General features: G+C 42.6%; 1 protein-coding gene across 2 annotated transcripts in view; it reads right to left on the reverse strand.

Moving 5' to 3' along the window:
- PPA2 (inorganic pyrophosphatase 2) overlaps positions 1-25,310 on the reverse strand; it is a 50,134-nt gene that overhangs the window by 17,739 nt on the left and 7,085 nt on the right. Inside the window, exons 3-8 of one of the 2 annotated variants that reach the window (XM_034771412.1) lie at positions 22,567-22,611; positions 16,993-17,037; positions 11,861-11,914; positions 8,621-8,740; positions 7,089-7,175; positions 3,767-3,893 (exon numbers count right to left, since the gene is read on the reverse strand). In XM_034771412.1, coding sequence (XP_034627303.1) covers positions 3,767-3,893; positions 7,089-7,175; positions 8,621-8,740; positions 11,861-11,914; positions 16,993-17,037; positions 22,567-22,611 — 478 coding nt within the window. The remainder of the gene's footprint in view (positions 1-3,766; positions 3,894-7,088; positions 7,176-8,620; positions 8,741-11,860; positions 11,915-16,992; positions 17,038-22,566; positions 22,612-25,310) is intronic. The other variant, XM_034771413.1, reaches the window with a different exon arrangement.

The raw sequence follows: 25,310 nt of genomic DNA on the forward strand, positions 1-25,310 counted from the left end.
AGTCCTTATAGACTAACAAACGTATTGGAGCATAAGCTTTCGTGGGTGAATACCCACTTCGTCAGTCATGCGTCTGACGAAGTGGGTATTCACCCACGAAAGCTTATGCTCCAATATATTTGTTAGTCTATAAGGTGCCACAGGACTCTTTGTAGCAATATTCAGGTTACTTTGAGTCCCAAAAGACCAGGCACTTAGCCCAGGTCAATTGCACATTGGATCTCCCACCGAAGGCAGTTTATTAAAGGACTGGCTACAAGCTATCTAAAGATTTATTTATATGGGACAAGGAAACGAGAAGGTCAGAACAGGTAAACATATATACACACATATGAATTCCAATCTTAAGTTTCAAAATGTGATAGAAGTTTGTATAATAAACAAGCGCTATATGTCCTTTATAGCTAATCCAGGCTAAGCACTGGGGATCTTTTTCTTATGCCTAGTAATTCTTGCCTCCCACAGTCCAAGCAGCATAAAGATACAGTTCCTCTTTCTTAGGGGTTTTTATTCCTCCCACCCTTCTGCTCTGAGCTTCAAACTCAGATGATGGGAGCAATTCACTTGCAAAACTCATCTTCATGGGGAATAAACAAAGAAATATTTTGTTCTCTTTAATGTTCCACTGTAGTCTGTCTGGTGTCGATGGGCCTTCCTTGTCGGGCAGGACATAACAGCTTCTGTTGGAGATTAGCACTTCATACTAGTTAATGCCTCTCTTCTGTCAGGTTATTTACACATAGAGGCTTACAATGTGAATGCTCAAATGTTACCTTACAACATCGGACACAGATGTTATAAGTGAGATTAATGCATGCATCAACTCACAAGCATTCAATGAAGTCTAAGCACTCAACACATTATTATAATTCTAATACCTATATTAACAATCCTTACACAGAGGTGAGCAAGAGAGTCATTTCAACTCTGTATTTGTCAGTAGTCAACTGAGGCAGGGGGACCCTGGCATGAACTAACACATGCTTGGCCAGCGTCACATTATCAGACAATTATGCTTGCTAGATTAGGTTCCTTCTTGTGGACAAGAAAAAATGGATGCATGAGATTAAACTTGAGTGTTTAAGAAATACAACTAGAAAACCATGGCTATTCATGCAAATATATTCCCAAAGGAAAAATTGTGTGCCCGCGCACACATCACATGCCACAGTTCATATTTTTTGTTTTTTTTTAAAAAAAAAGAGATAAATAGTCTATTTCCAAATAAATTGGAGTTCTGTCACCAAAGCACCCAATCCTTTAGGGCAAGAATGTTACTCAATAAAACAAAACCAGATTTAAGACAGCACTAGTGCACTAAGTGTTAAACAGTGGCTCAGTTTTTTTCCATATTTTACTTTTGTCATACTAAACTATTTCTTAATCAGTTTAAGTTATGGTTAAAAAAAAAAACTATAGGAGATTAAAAAAGAAAAAACATTGTCTAAAAATATATCACTAATTGCCTGTCAAAATCACTTAGCTGCCCACCAAGTGGTTCTTATTTATTACAAAACGTATATTGATTCCCACTGAACATTCTGGAATGTTGTAAACTTGGTGCAAACATTGAGGGCAACTCCACAGATCTTAGTTCCTGTGAGAAGAAGGAGGGGAAGAAGACAGAGAGATGCTCTCAGATAACTGAATCTCAAATTATTTAGCCCTTCTTACAAGTTGTGCCTTTCCATTTATAAGCAACTACACTGTGGCTAGCTGAAGCTTCAGAGTCATTTCTAAGGGCTGTTAGATGTTCTGATCATGGGGGCAAGGTCCATGGCAAAAAGCAAGGTGTCATAGCCTCCAAACCAAAAGTGGATAGAAAGAGGATCTATGTGCTACAGCAGTCACCTGAAAATCCAGGGCTAGTGATGAATCCAAGATGACTGAGTGACTATGAACCATACCAGCAAGCCCCTTAGACAGAAGGCATTAACATCACCTATCCATTCATGTAGATGCTTCCTTATGCCATTAGCATCAGTTCTACCTCATCCTGGTTTTGATGAAAAAAGAGAGTCATAGATCTGAGTGTCATCTTCGCACTGATGAAGCTGCAGGCTGAGACATCTCACTGCTCCCTAAACTAAGCTTCAGGATCTCTGTAACAAACACACAGTATGAGAAAGCAAAAACATTCTGCTGCAATTGATCTGCCTTGGTGATTTTACCAGCCTAAGAGCTTCCTTATCCCTTCATCACAGGTAATCTGTCATGGTGACCTATGGAAACAATAAAAAGGGGAGGGCCATCTAGGTAGCAGCCCACTGATGCAGATAACAACTTGTCTTAATATTGCATTCAGCCACCAGGAAAATGGTTCAATGGCTGAGCAGCATAATTCCTCAGACATCTGGAACGCTATTGGACACCTCCGTTACTACAGACAGACCATTAAAACAGGTACTATCCCAACAAAAGGATAAGTCCTGATCTTGTATACTTGAGAGTACATAGGATATTTAGCCTCAGAACATAATTATTACCTTGACAAAGATTGTCCAAGACTTGCACAAGATTTTAGCTCTTGGATTCCCAATGATTTTATTTTTAAGAATGAAGCCCTGTTAGCTACAGGAAAGGTACAGCACAAGCACAGTGTGAAACGCTGACAACACACCCTTAACTCTTCTGAAGGGAACACCTGCAGGAATGGGAAGGTAATCCAGTTACCATGCCACTTTAAAGCAACCCTCCCAAGCTGAAATCTAGTCAATTTTTAAAAAATAAGTTAAAGGTCATTTCAGGGCTAGACCTGCCTTGGAGTCCTGCAACCCATTTTTTGTGGCTACACAAATCACACTTCCTTTTGTATTTTTTTTTCTTCTCTTTTACTGTGCAAAGGACCCAAACAAAACAAACTAGTGGATGAATGGCTGTTGGGGAGACAAACTAACAATACTGAAAGTAAACACTTAAAAAGCTATTTTTTTCTTTTTGTTTCCTTTCAGCAATAGTACAAACTATTTCACAGTTGCAAGTAAAAGCTTTTCAGACAAATGTGATTTTATTTTTTAAGTTAGAGGTGTTCCTTTAATCTCTACCTTCTCTCTGCTGACACTAACATCAAGGCTTCTGTTAGAGTCAACTGTGATAATGATTTTGCAATGTGAACTACAAAAAGCTAAAATGAGCCCACCAACTAATTTCACATGTGCAAAAATTCTCAATTACTTGGGAATCATGTTGTCAAAACCCTGCAGGACGCTTTAAAAATGTAGGGGCATCTTCAGAGTGCAAAACTATACCTACCCAAATACCATGAACAAAAAACACCTCATACAGCCAATGGAAATTAGGGCTGTTCAAAGTAAATTACATTTGCAAGGGTTTAAACTTTACAGTTCTCCCAGCTACTAACTAAGGCAGTCATGTTTCAAAGATTATGTTCTCTCACACAGGGTTCTCTGTGTGACAGGTCATCTGAGGAAGTCCGGAGATAGCCGCTAGCCTTCCTAAAGCTTAGTGTGAGATACGTATGTGCATTCCCTAAAGAAGACATTTAAGTGCAGACAACAGCAAATAGATGAATACATGCTCCCTTTTCTTTAGGCTGTCTGCCTTGCCTCATCCTTTGTGCATCAATATCAAACACCGCTCTACTGACCATGCAATTAAAAGCAAGGTGCAAATATTTAAATCTGGAGCTGCGCAGTTAGTAAGCTAGGCGACATTTCTGTATTACCAATTCCAAATTCTAAGTTTATCGTGTTCCTCAAAGTTCACTTGCTGAAATGGATGTTTGAGGACAGGTAAAGATACTTGCCATGAATTTTCTGGGCTTCTGGGTCATCCACACTGATGGCAATAATCTTCCAATCTGTCTCTCCTTCATCAATAAGAGCCATAACTCCAAGAACCTTTACCTGAATGATCTCACCAGGAGAATGGACCTGAAAGCACAGCAGCACAATTTCTGTCTCAGAAAGGTACAGAAAAGGCTACACAGTCGCAACCTCTTTGTTTTCCTCTAACAGACCAAAAAGTTGTTCTCCTCGTTCAACTCTTCCACATTCCTGTCCAGAGTTTTACTTCCAGTCCCTAATAGATTCCCAGGTCTACTTGCCCCTCTCCAGTCTTTTCTCGCCTTTGATTCTCTCTTCCTCCTCTCTGTACAGGATCTCAATAATTTCTTCAAGGAGAAAACTGACATGTTCTAGCAAGAATTTTCTTCCTTCCTCTCTATATTTACCCCAATCTGTGATCCAGAGGCACCATTCATTCATCTTCTAATCCCTTCTACCTATCCCTACCTGTCCCCATCCCAAGTCCTCATCTCTTCTCTCACTCTCCTGGCTCCTTTCTCCTAGCCTTCACACATACACCTATCTCCACACTCTAAATTCACCCTGGCTTCTCCAAATAACACCTCATCTCTCTCCTCTTCTTTTCCTCCAAGCCCCAGGAGTGTGAGGTTTCTTCCTGCTGCAGCAATTTCCTCTCCTCCAATTCCTTCTTGGATCCCTTGTAATCCAAATTCATGTTCCTCCTTTCCACTGCCACAGCCTTTACTTAGGTCACTAACAATCAGTCTCCTTCTGGCATAGTCCGAGGGGCATCTTCTGCAAACTCATTCTCCTTGATATATTCACCACCTTTAGCACAACTGATGATTGCTACCTCCCTTCCTAACTCTGTGGACTTTCAGAATTTTTCTCCCTCCATGTTGTTACCACCTTACCACTCCAAATGAGCCTTCAGAGTCTCCTTCTCCTCACATCTCAGTCAACATTCCATAAGCGCTATACTAGACCCTCTTTCCTTTCTCTATCTCATCTCTGGGTGGCCTCAACCTACCACCTCTAAACAGGTCACTCCCAAATCTGCCTTTTCACCTAATCTATCCCCCTCACTCCAATCTCACACATTTATTTTTTTGACTCGTGTTCCTAGATTTCCCAACTGGCAATTCAAGCTCAACATGGCAAAAAAAATAAGTTCTCTCTCTCTTTTCTATTGCCGTTAAAAATTGCACTGTCCTTGTGAGTTATTCTAGCCATAAAACCTGCCATTTTTATCTCCTCTTGTCTCTCTCACTCAATACCCAAGCTTTTGTGAAATCCTGGTGGTTCTTTCTTCCCTCTCCAAAATCCACCATTTCACTGAGTTTAAGGCCAGAATGGACCACAAAGGCATACAGAAGGTCAGACTAGAAATCACAGGCCACCACTACCTGCATACAAAACCCAACAACTGAAATTAGGCCAAAGTATTACAGGAGACTAGATTATTGTGTGCCACAAGCAAATACAAGGGACCAAGGTACACCAGTGCCCAACGCCCCCACAATGGCAGTGAAATGATTAAGTGAGATATAACCTTATAATCCAGGTAAGTGAGTTACACCCACTCACTGCAGAGGAAGGTGAGCCCACCGCCCCTCCCGCCCCGAAAATCAATGCCAATCTGAAAATTTCTTCTCAACCCCACATATGGCCATCAGTTAGACCCTCAGCATGTGAGCAAGAAATAACCAGTCAAGAACTGAGAGAGAGAGAGAATCATTGGTGCCACCTCAGAGCTCTGGCCTCCCCCATCCAAGGTGCCATCTCCAGCCATGGCCATCCCTGATTATTCAGAAAAAAAAAGATAAAAACACTTCCAGAATATTCCAGAGGCAGTGGGGGGAATCCCTTCCTGACCCCCTGCCTTCAGGCTAAAAACTGAAGCATGAGCTTTTAGGAACATAAGACATAAACCTGAAGTGAGCCCCATGGTTTTTAAACCCTTCCCCTACTAACACAAGCAACCCTGTTTCCTCCCAGTTCTAACAACAGAACCTTGCCCATACATTGGCAGGGCTGGCCTTTGGGGTGGGCTGTCCAGGCCCCCACCCAGGGCGGCCCACCAAAGAGGGCGACGTGCACAGGGTGTGGATTCCCACCTGACCTGCTGAGGGCCAGCTGGGCTGACAGAGGCGGCAAGCAGACAGGCAGCAGCACTGGAGAGGGGGTAGCGGGGGAGAGACCCAAGCTGCAGGGGGCAGTTGGAAGACCAGCCAGGAGCCAGGTGATCAGATGACTCCCCCGGAGCAGTGGTTCCCTTCCTCCCCCTGGACACAAGCCTTCAGGTTCCTGACCCTGAGTGCTTTCTTAAAGAGACAGCGCACTCATACACTCAGGCACACACACATTCCCCTCAACACAACACACACTGTCTCACACACACTCTCTCTCTCTCTCTCTCTGCAACACACACAACACCAGGGCTCCCTGCATTCAGGTCACTTCCCCACCTGGGCTGTGCTGAGGCATTAGCAGCTGCTGCTCTCCTGCCCTCCCCTTACACAGCCCAGGGAGTGCATGGGGCAGAGGAGCAGCAGTCCAGCGGGGGAGCAAGCAGCAATGCCAGCTGCTTTGTGCATCCAGGTCAATTTCCCAACATGGGTGCAGGAGGGGGATGAAAGGGTTAGGGGCACAGTGCAGAGGTTAGGGGCTCAGGAAGGAGGTGCAGGGGGTAGGAGTGAAGGGGGCACAGTGCAGGGAGCAGGTGTTGGGGTGCGGGGGTATGCACTGTGCAGGGGTTGGGGTACAGGAAGGGCAGGGGTTGGGATGAAGGGGACACACTGCAGGGGTTAGGGGAACAGGAGAGGGCAGGTGTTGGGGTGAGGAGGTGTACACAGTGCAGGGTTAGAGGCTCAGGAGGGAGGTGCAGGGGGTAGGAGTGAAGGGGAGTGCAGGGGTTGGGTGAAGGAGGAACAGTGCAGGAGGTAGGGGCACAGAAGGGGGAAGAGACTGGGGTGCAGAAGGGGGCAGAGGTTGGGGTGCAGAAGGGGGAGAAGGAATTCGGGTGAGGGAGGGGGAGCAGGCATTGGGGTGAAGGTGGCACAGTGCAGAGGTTTCGGGGGAAGGCAGGGTGGGAAGCCGATGGGGGACCAGGGGCAATGAGGGGGCACCACACCCACAAGGCCAGGGGCACCATAATGCAAGTTCGCCCAGGGTACCATTTTCCCTAAGGCCAGCCTTGTACTTTGGTCATCCCCCAACCACAAATAATTAGTGTAACCTCTTCCCTCTGGTCAATTGCTTCCACCTTGCCCCTCTCCATTCTACCAAAATATTAAAATAACCGTGTTTATTAAGACAAACCTTTGTGCCTATTTCACACACATCAATGGGATCATTATCACCACAGCATCCTGTATCCTTATCTTTATGGTGTGGATCTTCCCAAGTCTGTTAAAGGATTGAGAAACACAATAATTAAACTCCAATCACAATTCCTTAGTTTACCTATAAATTACAGAGTTTAATAAAACACCAGTAAATAAAGTTACAGCCTCTCCTTTTTCTGGCAATAGGCATGCTTAGCTCAAGAAAGATGGTAGATTTTATGAGCCCGGATAAGATAACTGGTAGAGCACCAGCCTTTTAATCAGAGGGTCTGGGATTTAAGTCCCTCTTCAGGTACAAATGCTAAGTCAAAATTGGATGTGTTTCTAAAGATATGCTCAACATTTTGTTGGTTGTTTTTTTTAATTAAAGGGGATTGTTTTAAAACTTAGTTATTTCCACTTTTAGAAAAAGTTTGCCATCAGTAGCTATTTTCCTGCTACCAGTGACTTTGTTTTTTGTGACTTTTATATACTCTGAAGTAGGTAATTGTTTCAATTTGGGGATTTTTCTTTTCTATGTTTGAAGTAATGAATCTACTAGAAATGAGAGGAAAAAAAACACGCCCACACCCACCCACCAAAAAAATATGGATTTTGGGAAGAGGTAAAAGAGCCTTGTGGTGAAATTTCTTCCAAGGTACCCTCAAGTACTTCCCCACTGGTTGCTGATGAGCAAACATCTAAATCGTGAGCAAACACCTAAATCCTTATTGTTACCAAATACGGAATTTCAGTTACTGTTTATAAACACAAAACAAAATTTTAAATGAAATATGATCAAACAAGTCTGAAGATTCCAAGTGAAATGAATCAAAGTAACTAACCCAAAAACAAAACTAGTTTAACCCAAAAACAAAAGTCACTATATTTTTTTCCTTTGTCAAAGAGGTTAAGAGATTCCAATTACACCTCTACCCCTATATAACGTTGTCCTTGGGAGCCAAAAAATCTTACCAGGTTATAGATGAAACCGCGTTATAGCGAACTTGCTTTGATCCACCGGAGTGCGCAGTCCCGCCCCCCACCCGCCCGGAGTGCTGCTTTACCGCATTATGTCTGAATTTGTGTTATATCAGGTCACCTTATATCGGGGTAGAGGTGTATTATTTACACTGCCAAATATGAATGGCCTACATGAATTTACTACCTCAACTTTGGGTAAGGGGAAAAAATGTTATTACTACTTGGTTTAAGTACTTTTGAATGACAGGAAGATGACAGCATAATCCTGTCACATAGTACAGGGAAGTAAAAAAAATATATAAATTCAAGGTTCCTTAAATACTTAACTCCTTCCTGAAATAGCACACACATTTATACATACGCCCCAATTCTGATCAAAATTTATGGACACACTAAAGCTCTGCATAAAAAATTCCTAATTTACAAATCTATCAAACAAAAACGTCGTTCTTGCAACTTATTTGCATTCAGGCAATGCTCAGGATTTATAAGGCAATTTACTCAGAAGACAGGAAGGTTTCACCATTATAACAAAAATGTTACCTGAGGGAGGGCACCATAATTCCATATATAACCCTTGTGAGGAAAGATATTGGCCACATATCGAAGCTTGCCTCTCTTTATATCTTGTTTAATGGGATTCAATGGTTCCTTGGTGGCAATCTAAGCAGATTGTGAAAGAGAGAGAGTGAGAAAAGAATTCTAAAATGCACAGCAATTAATCCTGTACCCAACTGGGTAAGAAGTTGCATTTTGGGCAGTGGGGAGAGCATGCTTGAGGTTTGGAAAGTGTGATAGCCTCACTAACTCTCCAGGGTCACATTCAAAAATCTGACTTGCTATTAATGTTTTAAGCTTCGGTGTGAAGTATTCATGGCAAAAAAAAGAAAAAAAGAAAAAAAAAAGGTGGACCCAGACAAGCAAAGGCGTTTCATTATAAGGAGTCTGTCATGGTCAGCTACAAATACTGAAGGGGACCTAGGTTTGAAGCTCTGCACTTTATGGGCCAAATTCGGCAGTAACATAAATAGGGGCCCAAGCTGATCAGACAACAGGGGGTTGACAATGATGGGAAAACTGCTTTAACTGTTAGTTGTTTTCCTCCATCTGTTTTCTCTACCCATAGTATAGAAGTTACACTTGTTCTGTACACTCATTCTGCACACTCAATGAACACCAAATTGGTGCAAGATTGGAAGCAGATTAAGTTAAATCAGAAAAAGGCACTCTTGTTCTGAAATAAGTGTCTCTGCATGGGGATCTGTTGCAAAATAGCTTATTCCACAAGAGCTATTCTGGCCAGTTTCCCCAAGTAAACGAGTCCGACTTTACCACCTACACATGTTCTCTAAGCATGTGACATACACCACCATTTAAATCACCACTGAAATTGGCCCATAGATTTCCAAAGGCGTTGCACCCATTTACACCAGGTCAGAGCTGGACATGTGCCTTTAATTATAGGTCTGCTTCTTGTATAAACACAAAGCATGCTCCAAAAGTTGTGACTGATTGTGCAATTCTGGTTTCAGTCAGGATTTTACCCTGCATTTGGCCAAATCCTACCGGTGAAAATATGGAGTAACTTCACCGAGATTGGTGATGTTTCTCCAGATGTACAGCGATGTAACTGAGCAAAATCATTTGGCCCCTGCCTGATGTTGCCAGAGTGTCTTGGAAAAGGCTGCTGGCAATGCAAAAATGAGAATGACCTCAAGGAAGTCAAGGAAGGCTAACAGGAAACTATGTGAACTGTTGGGGCAGAGTGACATGCAGGAAATGTGGTCTAATAAGATGGAGCAGGGGAGGCAAGTTTCAATAACTTTGTTTCTTAAATTCTTTAGATCAGATAAGAAAATCTTCCCATGAAGGGAGGAGCAGTCCAGGAGTCACAAATGTGTGGTGATCTATGTCTAATTTTGGCTTCCTACCATGGTCCAATCTGAAGGATGGTGTCTGGGACCAGGGAAGGGGTTAGGACAGGAGTGGGCAAACTTTTTGGCACGAGGGCCCCATCTGGGTATGGAAATTGTATGGCGGGCCATGAATTCTCATGAAATTGGGGGTTGGGGTGTAGGAGGGGGTGAGGGCTCTGGTTGGGGGTGCGGGCTCTGGGATGGGGCTGGGGATGAGGAGTTTGGGGTGCAGGAGGGTGCTCTAGGCTGGGACTGAGAGGTTTGGTGGGTGGGAAGGGGATCAGCGCTGGGGCACGGGAGGGGGTCAGGGGTGCAGGCTCCAAGCGGCGCTTACCTCAAGCAGCTCCCAGAAAGTAGCGGCATGTCCCTCCTCCGGCTCCTACACGGAGGCGCGGCTAGGCAGCTCTGTGCACTACCTTGTCCGCAGGCGCTGCCCTGTAGCTCCCATTGGCCGAGGTTCCTGGGTGCGGAGCCCTCTGGCTGCCCCTACGTGTAGGAGCCGGAAGGGGGACATGCTGCTGCTTCTAGAAGCCTCACGGAGTGGGGCAAGCCCTGGATCCCGCTCCCCGGCGGGAGCTTGAGGGCCAGATTAAAACGTCTGGAGGGCCGTAATTTGCCCACCGCTGGGTTAGGACAAAAATCTGGTGGGCACCAATATAATCTCTGCCAATGTGGTGTTCTAAGAATTTCCATATCCTAGCAGTTATTTGATCAGCTGGCATGGCAAAGTAAAGGCAGCTATTTCTTGTCTCTTGCAAGAAGTCAGAGGTGGAGAAGCCAGACAAGGATGTCAAGCCACATTGGAACCTGATTCTAATGGGATGGCAGGTGTCTCTTTACCACCGGAGGTCAAGTGAAGTGTTAGGTAAGAAAATAAAATATGTTTAAAAACAACCCAGATTTCAAGTTAAGCCTTTAAATGGTGCAGTGGAATTAGAAATAGACTCAACCTTCCCCTGACGTCACCTTAAAATGTAAGGTGATTTGACAGAAGAAAAAAAAAGTAGCAGCATTATTTCTACAAGTATGAACTGTGATAGTGAACACAGTTTAAAATCCAACTTTCGAAGTCATTTCAGGATCTGGAAAAAAAATAAGTTCTGGACAGGGCACCAGCACAGGTAAGACTTAACAGCTTACCCCCAAACTTTCATAAAACCTTGGGGAAGGAAGCCCTGAAATTAATATATTACCAAGGGAACAAGCTAGTTCCTGTACAATCTAGGAAGTGTTTTACCTACACTACAAATAAAGCACACCTAAGCCTTTGTATTGTCACACAGCAGAGGAATGCTCCAATCAGGCTCTACTTTTAAAATTTCAAAAGCTCATTTCCAAGGAAGAAAAAAAAACGTCAAAAGTAACTAAGTGCCAACGACTGCTCTTAGATTAAATATGATGCTTTTCGATCACCAATACAGAGAGGTCAAGATTAGGACTGGCACCCTATAATTTATTCACCAGTGAAGCTCATGGAGGGATTAAATCCAAAGTTAAATAAATTACGGTACGTGTGTATTTGAGAGGAAGATTGAGTTCAGGACACTATCCTGCAACTATCCTGTTCTGCCCCTCTTATTCATGTTGAATAGCACCTTACTCTGCGCCTTGAAATCAATGGGGTTATTGAGGAATAAGGAAATACTCAATGCGAGTAAGGGAGACAAAACTAGACCCCTAATTTTTTTTAGCTACAAGAAAAACATTAGCATGAATAACCACAAAAGAACATTTTAGTAGTAAGAATTGTACATATAAAGGATACAACTGAATAAACTGACTTTCTAAAATGTTGGAAACCATTTCATCACCATCAATTCTGCAAATATCTATATATTTAATAAACCAAGGTTGTTTTTTTAATTACCTCCATTTTAGCATTTGACCAGCGAGGCACTTCTACAACCATGTTAAACACTACCTAAAAAGAAAAAAAATTGAAGTATTTAAAATAAAGCTAAAGTTGGTGATAAACATTTTGTGTGATAAGTTATTTCTTCTGTATCTGACAGCGATACTTGCAGACACTGACAATTCAGACATTTAATTTTCTAGATGCAACATATTTACAACACTATGGTTTCTCACATTATTCCATCTTCCCCAAAAGTAGAAGACAGGGTAACTATTAAGGAAGACTTAGAAATCTCCATGATGCTTTTCAGTCTGGTCTATGATATATTTCTTCACACAATGCTCAATTTGCCTGTGGAACCCATGGCCACAGAATATCATTGAAGCCCACAGCTTAGCAGGATTCAAAAAGGATTGGACATTTTAGATAAAATGGATATTTAAAAAATAAACAGGCGTTTTGGAAGGAATATAAACTCAAGCATAAACACAGAACAAAATAACCCCACATACTCTGTCAAAACACTACAGTGCAAACGCTTCGCCCTCTGGGGAGAGGGTAGGAGAACAAACAACACGTGACAGATGGGTAGTTACAGCGCTAAATGCACTACTGGAAGATGCTCATATCACACTCATCTCCGTAGTATCTAAGATCCAACAGAGAATAGAATAGGGCAAAATTTAACCTCTAATTAATGTAGGTTAAGAGGAAATTATCCCTGGGGCCAGGTTATCACATAATTGCTTACTGCGGGGTTTCTTGCGCTTTGCTTTGAAGCAGCTGGTACCAGCCAGTGTTGAGTGTAGGATACTGGGCAAAACTGCTCTGATCCATCTGACAATTCCTGTGTTCCTATGCCTTATTTTCTGTGTGACAAGGTGGGTGAGGCAATATCTTTTATTGAACCAACTTCTGTTGGTGGGACAGACAAGCTTTCAAGCTTACACAGAGCTCTTCTTCAGGTCTGGGAAACTAAGGCCAGGTCACACTACAAACTTACATTGGGATAACTACATAACTCAGAGGTGTGAAAATCCCCAACCCTAATTGACGCAGTTATACCAATCCAACCCCTGGTGTAGACGGTCGATGGGAGGGCTTCTCCTGTCAACACAGTAACCGGCTCTTGCGGCGGTGGATTAACTATGCCAACGGGAGAAGCTCTCCCAGCAGCATAGTATTGTCTTCACTGAAACGCTACAGCAGCACCGCTTCAATTGAAATGTAGAATCATAGAACTGGAAGGGACCTCGAGAGGTCATCTAGTCCAGTCCCTGCACTCGTGGCAGGACTAAGTATTATCTAGACCATCCCTGACAGGTATTTGTCCAACCTGCTCTTAAAAATCCCAAATGGTGTAGATTCCACAACCTCCCTAGGCAATTTATTCCAGCGCTTAACCACTCTGACAGTTACGAAGTTTTTCCTAATGTCCAACCTAAATCTCCCTTGCTGCAAAACCTGTACACCTGCCCTATTTCAAAGTGTCACTGCTAAATATAAGGCCTGAATTGATTGTTTAGCATAAGTAATTAATACATATCTCAGGGGATGATTCAAAGTGAAGTGGCCCAATTACAACCCTCTAGTCATAAGGAGAGAAAGGGTAGAGGGAGAGGGAAGAGCAGCAGAGGAAGGATCGTTAGTGGGTGACAGAGTGTTATAATATACTATAAATCCAGTGTCTCTATTAAGACCATGATTTTTAGTATCGACCAAAGTTATGAATTTAAGCTCCCAGGCTCGTCTTTTGAAAGTGTTGTGCAGGTTTCTTTTGAGAATGAGGACTGACAGGTCCGGTAGAGAACAATCTTTGTGAGAAGTGTTCACCCACAGGTGATGTGGTGTTTTTGTCTTTTAATCATTTTCCGTGTGAGTTCATTCATTCTGCGTAACAGAAAACATAAAGCAACGGCAAAATAAAAATATTTATTTATGGTGTATTATTGATTATAACATTTCTGTTTACATTAAAGATGCATCACAGTGCTACTGCTCCACTCAATGACAGACACACCACTCCTTTGCAGAAACTAAGGCTATGTCTACACAGTGCACCTTACAACGGCATGGCTGTGCTGCTGCAGCCGTACCGTTGTAAGGTGCACTGTGTAGCTGCTCTTTAATTGCCAGGAGAGAGCTCTCCTGGCAACAAAATAAAACCACCTCCAACGGGGGGCGGTAGCTTCCTCATCGGGAGCACAGCTCCCGCCGATGAAGCACTGTCCACAACAGTGCTTTTCATTGTTAAAACTTTTGTTGTTCAGGGGGGTGTTTTTTCACACCCCTGAGCGACACAAGTTTTTACGACGAAAGTGCCCATGTAGACAAAGCCTAACATGATTTCTTAAAAAGAAAGATGAACCACCAAACTGACTTCATTGGAGTTGCACCAGGCTTGAATTTGTCCCAAAATGTCACCTTGCCTAAGACCCTAAGAGACTTCTTACATGAATGTAAAATGTGTAATAGATATTGCAACCTCATGCAATATATTTGGGGACCACATTGTATTGAGTTGAGATATGTTTTTTGTATCATTGTGGGCCAAGGGCTGTATTCAACTCCAAGGGGATGGACTATCACAGTTCCTCCAGGAAATAAAAACAGTAGGGTTGGTGATTAAGGTGAATCACTCAGGTTGTAAACACCTCCAGAAAGATACCTCTCCCTGAGGTTTGCATTTACCAGTTCAAACTGCTTTTTCCAGAGACCAACAGACAAAGAAAGGGCTTTTGGTACAAAAAAGGCTGAGTTTAAACTAATGCATGCTTTTGATTGAGCAAACAGACAGGACCTTGGATCCTAGGAGAACCCAACCCCTGGAAGGATTGCAAAGACTGACATCTACCAGAGCTCTATGCTGGAGTTGGAGTGATCTCTGATAAGCATGTAGGAACTTTGATTGTTTTTATATGTTTCCTCTGTGATGCTTTTACCTTAAGAATAGTTGTGCTTACTTAGAAAGAGCTGTGAGATAACTTGTAACTGCTGGCAATATGCTGTTCATAGCCTTTGGACAGAAAGCAACACAGGTTCTGGCTGTGAGCCAGACTGGCTTGCTGGGGATATCACAGTGAGGTGTAGAGGGACTGCAAGCCTAACCCCCAGTCTGGACAGAGAGACACACGGGTCTCCACACAAGAGAGGTGATTGCTGGGAGCCTAAACCTTAAGTGGGCGCTTAAGGAAGACTGGGTTGGCGGGGGGAAATAGTGTCAAAGGTGCAGTTAACCCTGAAACTGACATGAAGTACCCGGATTTTTGCTCCTAGTGATTTGCTGTATTAACGAACAAATACATTTCCAGCGCTGGTACAATAGTCTGATCAACGCCAGCCTCTGCAGTCCCAAATTTGCACCCTCTTCCCCAAATTTGAGATTTGAACTAAAAAGTGCAAGAGGGAATCTCAACAGTCACCTCTCACTGATTTTTCCTCAAGGTCGCAAGTAATTCACAGTCCTCCCATAGCCAGAAGATCCCAAAACACATTCTATATTAATTTGTATAATGGTCATGCCCACAATGTGCTGTTCAAATTGATAAGACAGAATCCATTTCCTGAAAAATCCACAACCTAAGCTAATAAGCAAGGAAGAAAGCACAGAGTCCTTAAGAATCAGTTCAGTGAGAATATTCCCTGGGTAAAGAGCATCTTGAAGAAAGAGAACATAGTTATGAAAGAAGTTCAGAAAGAACATAGTTCAAAGCTGGCAGCACTGAAGAAGACAAAATTTGGATGGAAGTGTGATAAGAGACAAAAGCAGATAAGGACAGGAATGCAAGGAGTCAGTTATGGGGGGGTGTCCGACAACCATCTCTAACTCTCCCCCAGAACCATTGGGCTTACTGTGTAGCATTGCGATCATGGTGGACAGGCTCTCGCAGTTGGGGAGAGATGGCAAAACACTGTTTAACGGGCCCACTCCAAAAATATTAAGGCCAATTCTGGTGTGGAGCTCTTAAAAAAACAAACAAACACAAGACTAAACAAATAATCATTTTGACTTTCATAATTACAACAGGAAAAGGACCTATAAAGTCTTGCTGAAATATTACAGGATAAACTTTCATTGCCACCAGAACCTTATTTTTGTTGTGAAGGAGACTGCAGGAGATTTATCCGTAAACCTGTGTTGTAACTGCGCATTTTCCTGACTCCATCTGTAACTGTGGCGTCTGGAGAATAGAGAGATTTTTTTAAAAACCTAAATTGATCAAGAACTACTTCAGGCCTGCAGTGAGTCAAGGAAGACTCTCAGGGCCAGAGCCTCAGCTAGCGTAAATTGGTGTAGCACAAGTTATTTCAGTGAAGCTACATTGATTTATTGCAGACAAGAATCTGGCCCTCAGGATTTCTGATATCGGTTGAACACAAATGGTCAAGAGCACTAAATATAATAGCTTAATAGATTAATTCATATGCAAAAAAAAAAAAAAATCAAAAGGCCTCTGAGAGGTTGAGCTGCCCAAGTTTCAGCTGCTGCGGATGTTTACAAGAGTTTAATAGCTTCATGCAATCCTTATGTTTAAAAATAAAAACAGTTTGTTTATGGGACAATCAATTTTTTCCAGGGATGAACCAGAGCCCTTGCCCTGGGTGCAGAGGGTTCATGAGGGGATGGTTTTAGTGGGGATTAGGGAGGTATGTACAGGAGGATTTGACAGCTGGAGATGAAAGGAAAGAGAGAAAAGGCTGCTCATTCCTCCCTCATATAGTCTATGTTGTGTCTTCTCTTCATTTCCCTCACTTTCTCTTCTCCATTCTCCTCTCCCTTCCTAGATTTCACCCTTATATCTTCCCAGCATCCCCTCTTATTCTCTCCTTCACAGACTCAGTCCTGCCTTTCCACCCATGAATATCTCTTGCTTCCACCATCCGTTATGGCTTGCCACAGCGTGCTGCCCCCCACTGTTACAGGGGAAGCAAGCAGAAGTACAGATGCCAACCCTGGTCTGACGGGTGCCTCCTGTACATGGTGAGCACCCTCTAGGCTTGCCACTTGGAGCAATGCCCCAGACTCCACATGGTGCAGACTCTCATACGTGTGTGTGTGAGGGGCTTCATGGAAGGCAGGCTGTATGATAGACCTGGATGGAGGTGGCCCCTGAGGTGCATATTTGTTCACACCACCTACTTACAGTTTCACCAGCTCTGCTGGGTGGTGGCTTCTTTGGAAGACCAGTCTGCTGGGGCGTAGGGAAAAAACAGGACAAAACAGTTTTTTGTAATACAGACAGGGACAGCCCATGTTAGCTGGATCCTCTCAGTTCTCAGGGACACACAGATTCTCTACTTATATATAAGAACCGAGACTGTATTGTTCATTCACATTACTACAGAGTACAATCATTTTCGCTTATGCTCCATTAAATACCCTGGGAGCTGAGAGGGGGAATCATTGGTTGCCAAGTGGGGAAAAATTAAAGCATTACATTTTCTAGTTTCTAAGATACAATATGCTAACAGGAAGAAAACAACTTATAAATATTTAGTAGTATCTCTTAAATTACAATCTTTTGTCTATGACATACATATAAGAGCAACCCATAGCTAAAGGAGCAGTTTCAGGAAGGGCAGGAGAAGGAGGAAACAGGGCTGCAAATAGTTTACTTGAAGAAATCGGTTTCTGGCTCCTTTCCTGGACCACCTCCCTACAAGCTGCCTTCTCACAAACAACCCTCCTCTCCTCTTGGTAAATCACCCTTTCCCTGCTGAGCGGCTCACTTCCTTCCCCAGTCCTGCTGAGCTCCTGATCCTGTGACCAGTGGATGTGGGGCAGGGATTAGAACCTCTTTTGAATGGGTTCTAATCATTCAAAAGAGGTGGAGGAATTTGATTTTTGCCTGGGGTATGGGAAATTGAGAGTTTAGTGGCTGCTGCAGAACTTTTTAAGGGATAAACCAATTTTGAGTAGAAGAGGAACGCAGGGCAGCCTGTGCCGAGAATGAGGAAGAGAACAAAACCGATGGGAAGAGGAGGAGATAAAATGAGGAACAAAAAGGATGGTGAGTTTTTCCAGAAAAAGTCTGCAGTTACTCTAGCCACTTGTCCAGCAAAGTGCTTTTGGAAAATATAATTTAAAAAAAAAAAAAAAAAAAAAAAGCGTTCTGGACCTGCTGACATACCTCACTTAAGCTTTGTAACATAACAAGGGCAGAGATAAACGACACCAGCTATACTTTATCTGCTTCTCTTCTGTGACTGTTTAATGCAGCTGCTGCTCATTTGTGATTTTACCAACTCTCATCACAGGCCTGAGCCAAAGTTCTAAGGGAGAGTGAACAGAGCAAGCCACAGCCCAGTGCCTTCAACTACAGAAGAGAAAAGAGGGATGAAAAGAAGGACTATAATGAAACATGATCACAGATATATGGAGATGTGCTTACTATGGACTTGTTCACAATATAAGCCCCATCCCCAACCCCAATGTATCAGGAGGTGCTGGCCAATGAAAATCAAACCAACAATCTCCAGCTCTATCTAGAGACCAAACATTCTGGCCTGAAAAACAAGCCTCTGGAGTTTTTCCAGTATAAGTTAACAGAGCTACATGGCCAAAAAAGTACAATGTCCACTCTGAAGTCAACAGGCAGGCAGACATCTCATCTTGTGAATCTTTGCACTGAAAAGCGAAGGGGAGTCTGATAGCACAAGGGAAGAGTTTTTACTTCAAGCTGTACTAAGAATTGGTTTCAGTGATGTTCAGTGACAAGATAAGCATGTAATTGGACACTTTAAAATTGTGAAAAATCCAGGACCCAGAAGAATCTCTGCGATTGGTGAAAATGTAGCATCAATCTTCTTAAGCTTGAAGCAACTATTTCTTTGCAGTTAAGTCTAATTAATTCACTGATGTGGCTTCCTTTGCAAACTCTCTCTCCTAGGTTAGATATTAATCTGGTGGCGGAGTGCAAGATGACTTCCTTTGTTCTCCGTCTCTGCTAACCTGCAACAACTGCAGGGAAAGTTTTTCAAATATCGTATGGAAAATGTTCCTGAGAGGGAACATTGTGATGGTCTCCACAGATGGAGCACAAGCAATGGCATCACAGAGGTCTGATTACATATAGCTGCTTTGTAGCACCAGTGACGCCTTGTATAGACCAGGAAGCCCTAATCACAAGGAAATAACCAGCACATCTGAAAAACATGAAGGATGCTGCTGGGAAGACAATTAACTTCCTTAGAGCTTATCCCATGAATCCTAATGTTTTTGCTGTGCTGAGTGATCAACGCTGCCAAGTTCCTCCTTCACACTGGTATGTCTTGGCTTTATCATGAGAAAGCACCGACACACCTTTTTGAACTCCCTCCCAAAGTGCCAGTCTCTTTGTCAAGTCACTCACTTGCCTCGCCCGCCTGTTTTGATGACCCCTTATGGCTCACCCTGCTGGCTTATTTACCAGAAGTTTTCACTTGACAGAGGGAACTCAGCTTGAGTTTGCAAGGACAGCCTGTGATGCTATTTAACACAGAGAACATGTCTGATGCCCTGATTTAAGAAAAAAAACAAACTTAGGGGACTCTGCAAGTAAATAAGGATAATCTTGACGTGCCTAGATAATTTTCTCACTGAAGCCAACAAACATCTTCCCATTTGAAGTAAAAGAATGTATTCAAGAACACCTGACTCATCTGAAAACAGAACATCTGTGAATAAAACATCAAAGACACATACAATGATGAGCTGGTTAGAAGCCCTTTCACTTCAGCAGGGAGCGACATTTCAGATTTGTCTTTAAAAGACAATTATGGCCCCTAGGAACTTGCCCGCAACAAGACACTAAGGGAATGTCTACACTTCAATCAGACAACCTCAGCTGGCCTGGGCCAACTGACTCCTCACGGGGTCCTAGAGTCCGGGCTCCAGCCCAAGCCCAAATGTCTACACCGCAATTAAACAGCCCCTTAGCCCAAGCCCTGTGACCCTGAGTCACCTGGCACAGGCCAGCTAGGGGGGTTTCATTGCAGTGTAGATATACCCTGAAAACCACAGAACCAGCCCCTGACAGAATTGTGAGCGCAACTATAGGAAGAACATCCAGCATTCACAGATGGAAATTTGAAACTTTTGATGCTTTTCACATCTACCTACCTGGGCGAGAATGAATTTTCAGTGCTTGTAGTACTTAAAACAAAGCACAGGTTCAGATTACAAGATGGTAATGATCTGAGACGAAAGGTAATTATCTTCCCTAACATCTGGAAAGCAGCCATACCCAACTCATTAAGTAGTTCAAATATATAAATAGTTTCTTTATTCTCTTTTCCATGCTACCAATTACAGTAGTTACACAGGGTTGACGTGATTGCAAATCTGAGAGTAAATCAGAGTTTGGAAAGGAAGGTGACCCACGATATGGCCTCACTACTAAAAGACGCCCCATACCAGGAAAAAGTTGGGGAAACCTTTTATTAGAACAAACCAAAGCAAGTTGATCTTGCAAACTGCTAAGATGTATGTCCCTACTTCAGTGAAGAACTGAATTAAGCATACCAAAAGATAGACCAATATTTTGTAGTCCCCTTTTCAATATCACAAGTGCTCAGAACAATTTTAAATAAATCTGATAAACTGAGGAGACTTATGCCAAATTATTTCTATTTTCTATATCTAAACTGCCATTGGATGAACATTATTTACTAGTCAAGAGAAACACTTGACTAGTATAATTTAACATATGGTTTCAGGAGGCACCGTACTGCTGGAAGTGCCAACAAATAAGCAAGATCCTGAGTACATGTGCTTATTTAAAAAAGCTATCCCACTTTTCATGGGATTAGGAAAGGTAGCCAGGTTGGTTATCTATTGTACAATTTGCATCCGTAATGTCTCTTGCCATTTCAACTGAATATAGTATTCCTGTCCTAAACTGCTGTGTAATATTATTGGATGGTGTTAAAAAGTTTCTATGCTTCATCTTAGACATGGCTATGTTTTAAAAAGGTGAGCAAAGTAATTCTTTTATTTCTATCCATCTATCTCTTAGTGAGTGAATTACATACTGTACTCATAATTTGTAATATACCCACTTTTGTGAAGCATTTTGAGATCCTTTTGGATGAAAGAAAACATATGTAAGATTTGCAAAAACAATACTCTATGAAGTTAAACTTCTAACTAAGCACTATATTAGACTGATCCTCCGAGGACATCTGTAGGATCAGGGCTATAGACAGAACAGAACATGTAGGAAATAATGATGTTGTTTTAGTCAAGTTTAAGAAGATTTCCACTAAATGAGAAAAATATTAAAGTATAAATATTAAAGTTACAGCTCAGAAGTTTCATATAGTTTTAACCATTTTGTAGAACAGGCTCTGCAAGATGATCAGGATCAGATATTGTCACACACTGCTTAGACAGATAAGAAACAGAATACATGACTGCCTGCTAGAGTTATAATTCATAATTCACCTGTTTTCAACAGCCACATAACTCCTCCTTATGTTTTATCTTTTATTCGCATTTATAAATGACTGTGTACCTTCCTAAATAATTCTTAAGTCAGCATTAGAAAAAAAGCCTGAAATCTAAATAGTACATATAACTGGTATTTGTGGGTTAAAAGAATTATGAGTGGGAGAGAATTAATGTGTATGTGTGAGCGGATGGACGTGTAAGGATGGTACACAGAACCATACCAGTGGCAGGAAATAATATTTCAAGTGCGGCTAGAAACCAGACCATGAGAGTGGCTCTGTCTAGTTAAAATGCCATTTAGCGGTATTTGAAATACAATTGATTGGTCACATAGATATTGCCTAATAATTGCTGGTTACTCAGAACTTATTTCAGTGCCTAAATAGGGATTTAAGAGCCCATCTTTAAGAACCCATATTTGAAAATCTGGGCCTTAAAATATGAATTGTTTCTTTCGCATTCTACTCAATACTTAAAATGATTCCATGCCCCCACTTAGGTCCCAAGACAACCTTTATTAGAAATATCCAATTTAAAAGAAGACCCCTTCACAAACAAACCTTGGGTACTCATTCTCTCTCTAATCAGCAGCAATGCTGAGCACATGCACAGGGCACTTTCCTCTACTGTGCACATCTGCACATCCCAGAAAAGCACATGCCTTCAGTCCAAAACACAGCTGGAAAATCTGGGTTTTGGCCCATCATACTTAATATCCCTTTAACACAGTGGTTTTCAACCTGTGGTCTGCAGACCTCTGGGAGAGTCCGCAGACTATGTCTGTGATTTTCAAAGGGGTCCTCACCTCCATTAGAAATTTTTTGGGGTATGCAAATGAAAAGAGGTTGAAAACCACTGCTCTAAAATAAAAGATTTATAATTGTTTTTATGTTACTCTGCAGTCAGATCACATAGGGAATGTTTTACTAAGGGAGTTTACTTGAGCAGGCTTCTGTATACAATAGGAGAAAATATAATGTATCAATTTTACAACTGTCAGAAAGAAGCTTCTACTGAAAAATATAAAAACACTTGTCTTTTAGAACATTTTGATTAATTAAAAAAATGACTTTTTTTTCCCATTTGAACAGGAGACTTTAAATTCCTTTGAGGTCCCTCATCCCATGGCATTTGTATTTGAAGATTTATCAGTTGTATTCAGTGAAAGATACATGGTACTGAACAGCTCTCATTTTGCCCACCATGACTGAAAGCCCTATTCTAATGTGTCCATTACAACTAGAGCACAGCAAAATTACATTTAATGAAAAATAATTTCTAACTGTACCTCACTTCCATTAGTCTTTGATCTCTTCGCAGGAACCTCCTTATCCTATACAGAAAAAGAAAAATTTGCATTTAGAACGCTCACTTACAGGAGTCAAATCCAAAATATATTCATGTTAGAGAAAAGAATACCATGGTGTTTCTATAAATAATTACTACACTGTAGATTCTACACAGACTATACTAGTAGTTTTTAAAAGGGCTTGAAAAATCCACTCATGAGTGGCAGGCTAGTCCTTGAGAATACGAGGGGGGACCTAAGCCATCAATTTCTCTATAACTGTAACTTTCATTTTAAAAACATTAAATTTCCTAAGGTTTGAAAGGCTATAACCTTCCAAATGTGAACTGATGCATTTTCATCTTCCTGAATCAGAAATGGACAAATCTAGTTTCTTTGCCAAGCACCAGCTGAGTGAAATTAAGACCGGTCAGTTTCAGTGCTGCTTTACAGATCCCAGTAGACAGCCACAAAACTGTTAAGAACCAGGTCAGTTTCATCCTGCTGCTGCTTGCAAAAGCTGTGAATTGCATTATAAACAGCAGCAGGCACTGGAGTTATTCACAAGTGAGGAGGACCCTAAAGGCAGAGGCTGGAAGAGAGGAAGTGTAGCAGAGGCCTCTTCATTCTCCAATCCCCTTATAGCATCTAGGAGGCTGGGAGAGGGATCAAAGTGGAGACCCATGTCTCTCCCAGCAGCCTGGAGGCTCTGGAGGAACAGAAGAAACAGAATTTTCTTCCCTTGTCCAGCAGCCAGAACGGGAGGAGCTTCAAATTCATCAGACATCTGCTTGCCAGAGGCAAGTTTAAAAAAAGACTGAAAGGAGGATGCAGGGACAGCATCTTAGGCCTGGTCTACACTATGACTTTAATTCGGATTTAGCAGCGTTACATCGAATTAACCCTGCACCCGTCCACACAATGAAGCCATTTATTTCTAAGTAAAGGGCTCTTAAAATCGATTTCTGTACTCCACCCTTACGAGCAGAGTAGCGCCAAAATCGATACTGTCATTTCGAATTAGGGTTAGTGTGGCCACAATTCGATGGTATTGGCCTCCGGGAGCTATCCCACAGTGCACTATTGTGACCGCTCTGGACAGCAATCTGAACTCGGATGCACTGGAAAGGTAGACAGGAAAAGCCCCGCGAACATTTGAATTTTATTTCCTGTTTGCCCAGCGTGGAGAGCACAGGTGACCACAGATAGCTCATCAGCACAGGTAACCATGCAGGCCGATAATTGAAAAAGACCACCAGCATGGACCGTACGGGAGGTACTGGATCTGATCGCTATATAGGGAAAGGTTTCAGAGTAGCAGCCGTGTTAGTCTGTATCCACAAAAAGAACAGGAGTACTTGTGGCACCTTAGAGACTAACAAATTTATTAGAGCATAAGCTTTCGTGGACTACAGCCCACTTCTTCGGATGCATACCACTAACAAATTTAAAAAGGCTTATGCCACGAAAGCTTATGCTCTAATAAATTTGTTAGTCTCTAAGGTGCCACAAGTACTCCTGTTCTTTATATAGGGAAAGGATTCAGTGCTAGCAGAACTTTGTTCGAAAAGACAAAATGCCAAAACTTTTGAAAAAATCTCCAAGGGCATGATGGAGAGAGGCCACAATAGGGACTAATATCAGTGCCGTGTGAAAGTCAAGGAGCTCAGACAAGCCTATCAAAAAACAAAGGAGGCAAACGGTCGCTCCGGGTCACAGCCACGGACATGCCACTTCTACGCCGAGCTGCAAGCAGCTCTAGTGGGGGCTGCCACCACTACCCCACCTCTGACCGTGGATTCCAAGGCGGGGGTAATCTCATCAGCTACACCTGAGGATTCTGCGGACAGGAAAGAGGAGGAGGAGGACGAGTTTGCGGAGAGCACACAGCACTCTGTTCTCCCCAACAGCCAGGATCTTTTTCTCAGCCTGACTGAAGTACCCTCCCAAACCTCCCAAGCTAGCATCCAAGATCATGACCCAATGGAAGGGACCTCAGGTGAGTTTAGGGTGACCAGACAGCAAGTGTGAAAAATCGGGATGGGGGTTGGAGGTAATAGGAGTCTATATAAGAAAAAGACTGAAAAATTGGGACTGTCCTTATAAAATCGGGACATCTGGTCACACTAGGTGAGTTTACCTTTTAAAATATAAAACTTGTTTTAAAAGCAAGCATTTTTTAATGATTACTTTGCCCTGAGCACTTGGGATGCATTCGCGGCCAGTACAGCTACTGGAAAAGTCTGTTAACGTGTCTGGGGATGGAGCGGAAATCCTCTAGGGACATCTCCATGAAGCTCTCCTGGAGGTACTTCAAAAGCCTTGCCACAAGGTTTCTGGGCAGTGCAGCCTTATTCCGTCCTCCATGGTAGGACACTTGACCACGCCATGCTTGCAGCAAGTAATCTGGTATCATTGCATGACAAAGCCTGGCAGCATATGGTCCCGGTGTTTGCTGGCATTCAAGCAACATCCGTTCTTTATCTCGCTGTGTAATCCTCAGGAGAGTGATATCGCTCATGGTAACCTGATTGAAATACGGGAATTTAATTAAGGGGACAGAGGTGGCCGTTCCTACTGGGCTGTTTGCCTGTGGCTGAAAAGAAATCCTTCCCTGCAGTTAGCCAAGCGGGGGGGAATTGGCCCTGAGCTTTTCGCGTTTGGCTAGCGGGGATCTTCCCTGATACCAGCCACGCGGTGGGGGGAGGGGTACAGCGATCATCCCAGATAATTCATGGTGGGGG

Source organism: Trachemys scripta, chromosome 5, assembly GCF_013100865.1.
Source record: "Trachemys scripta elegans isolate TJP31775 chromosome 5, CAS_Tse_1.0, whole genome shotgun sequence".
Lineage (NCBI taxonomy): Eukaryota > Metazoa > Chordata > Testudines > Emydidae > Trachemys > Trachemys scripta.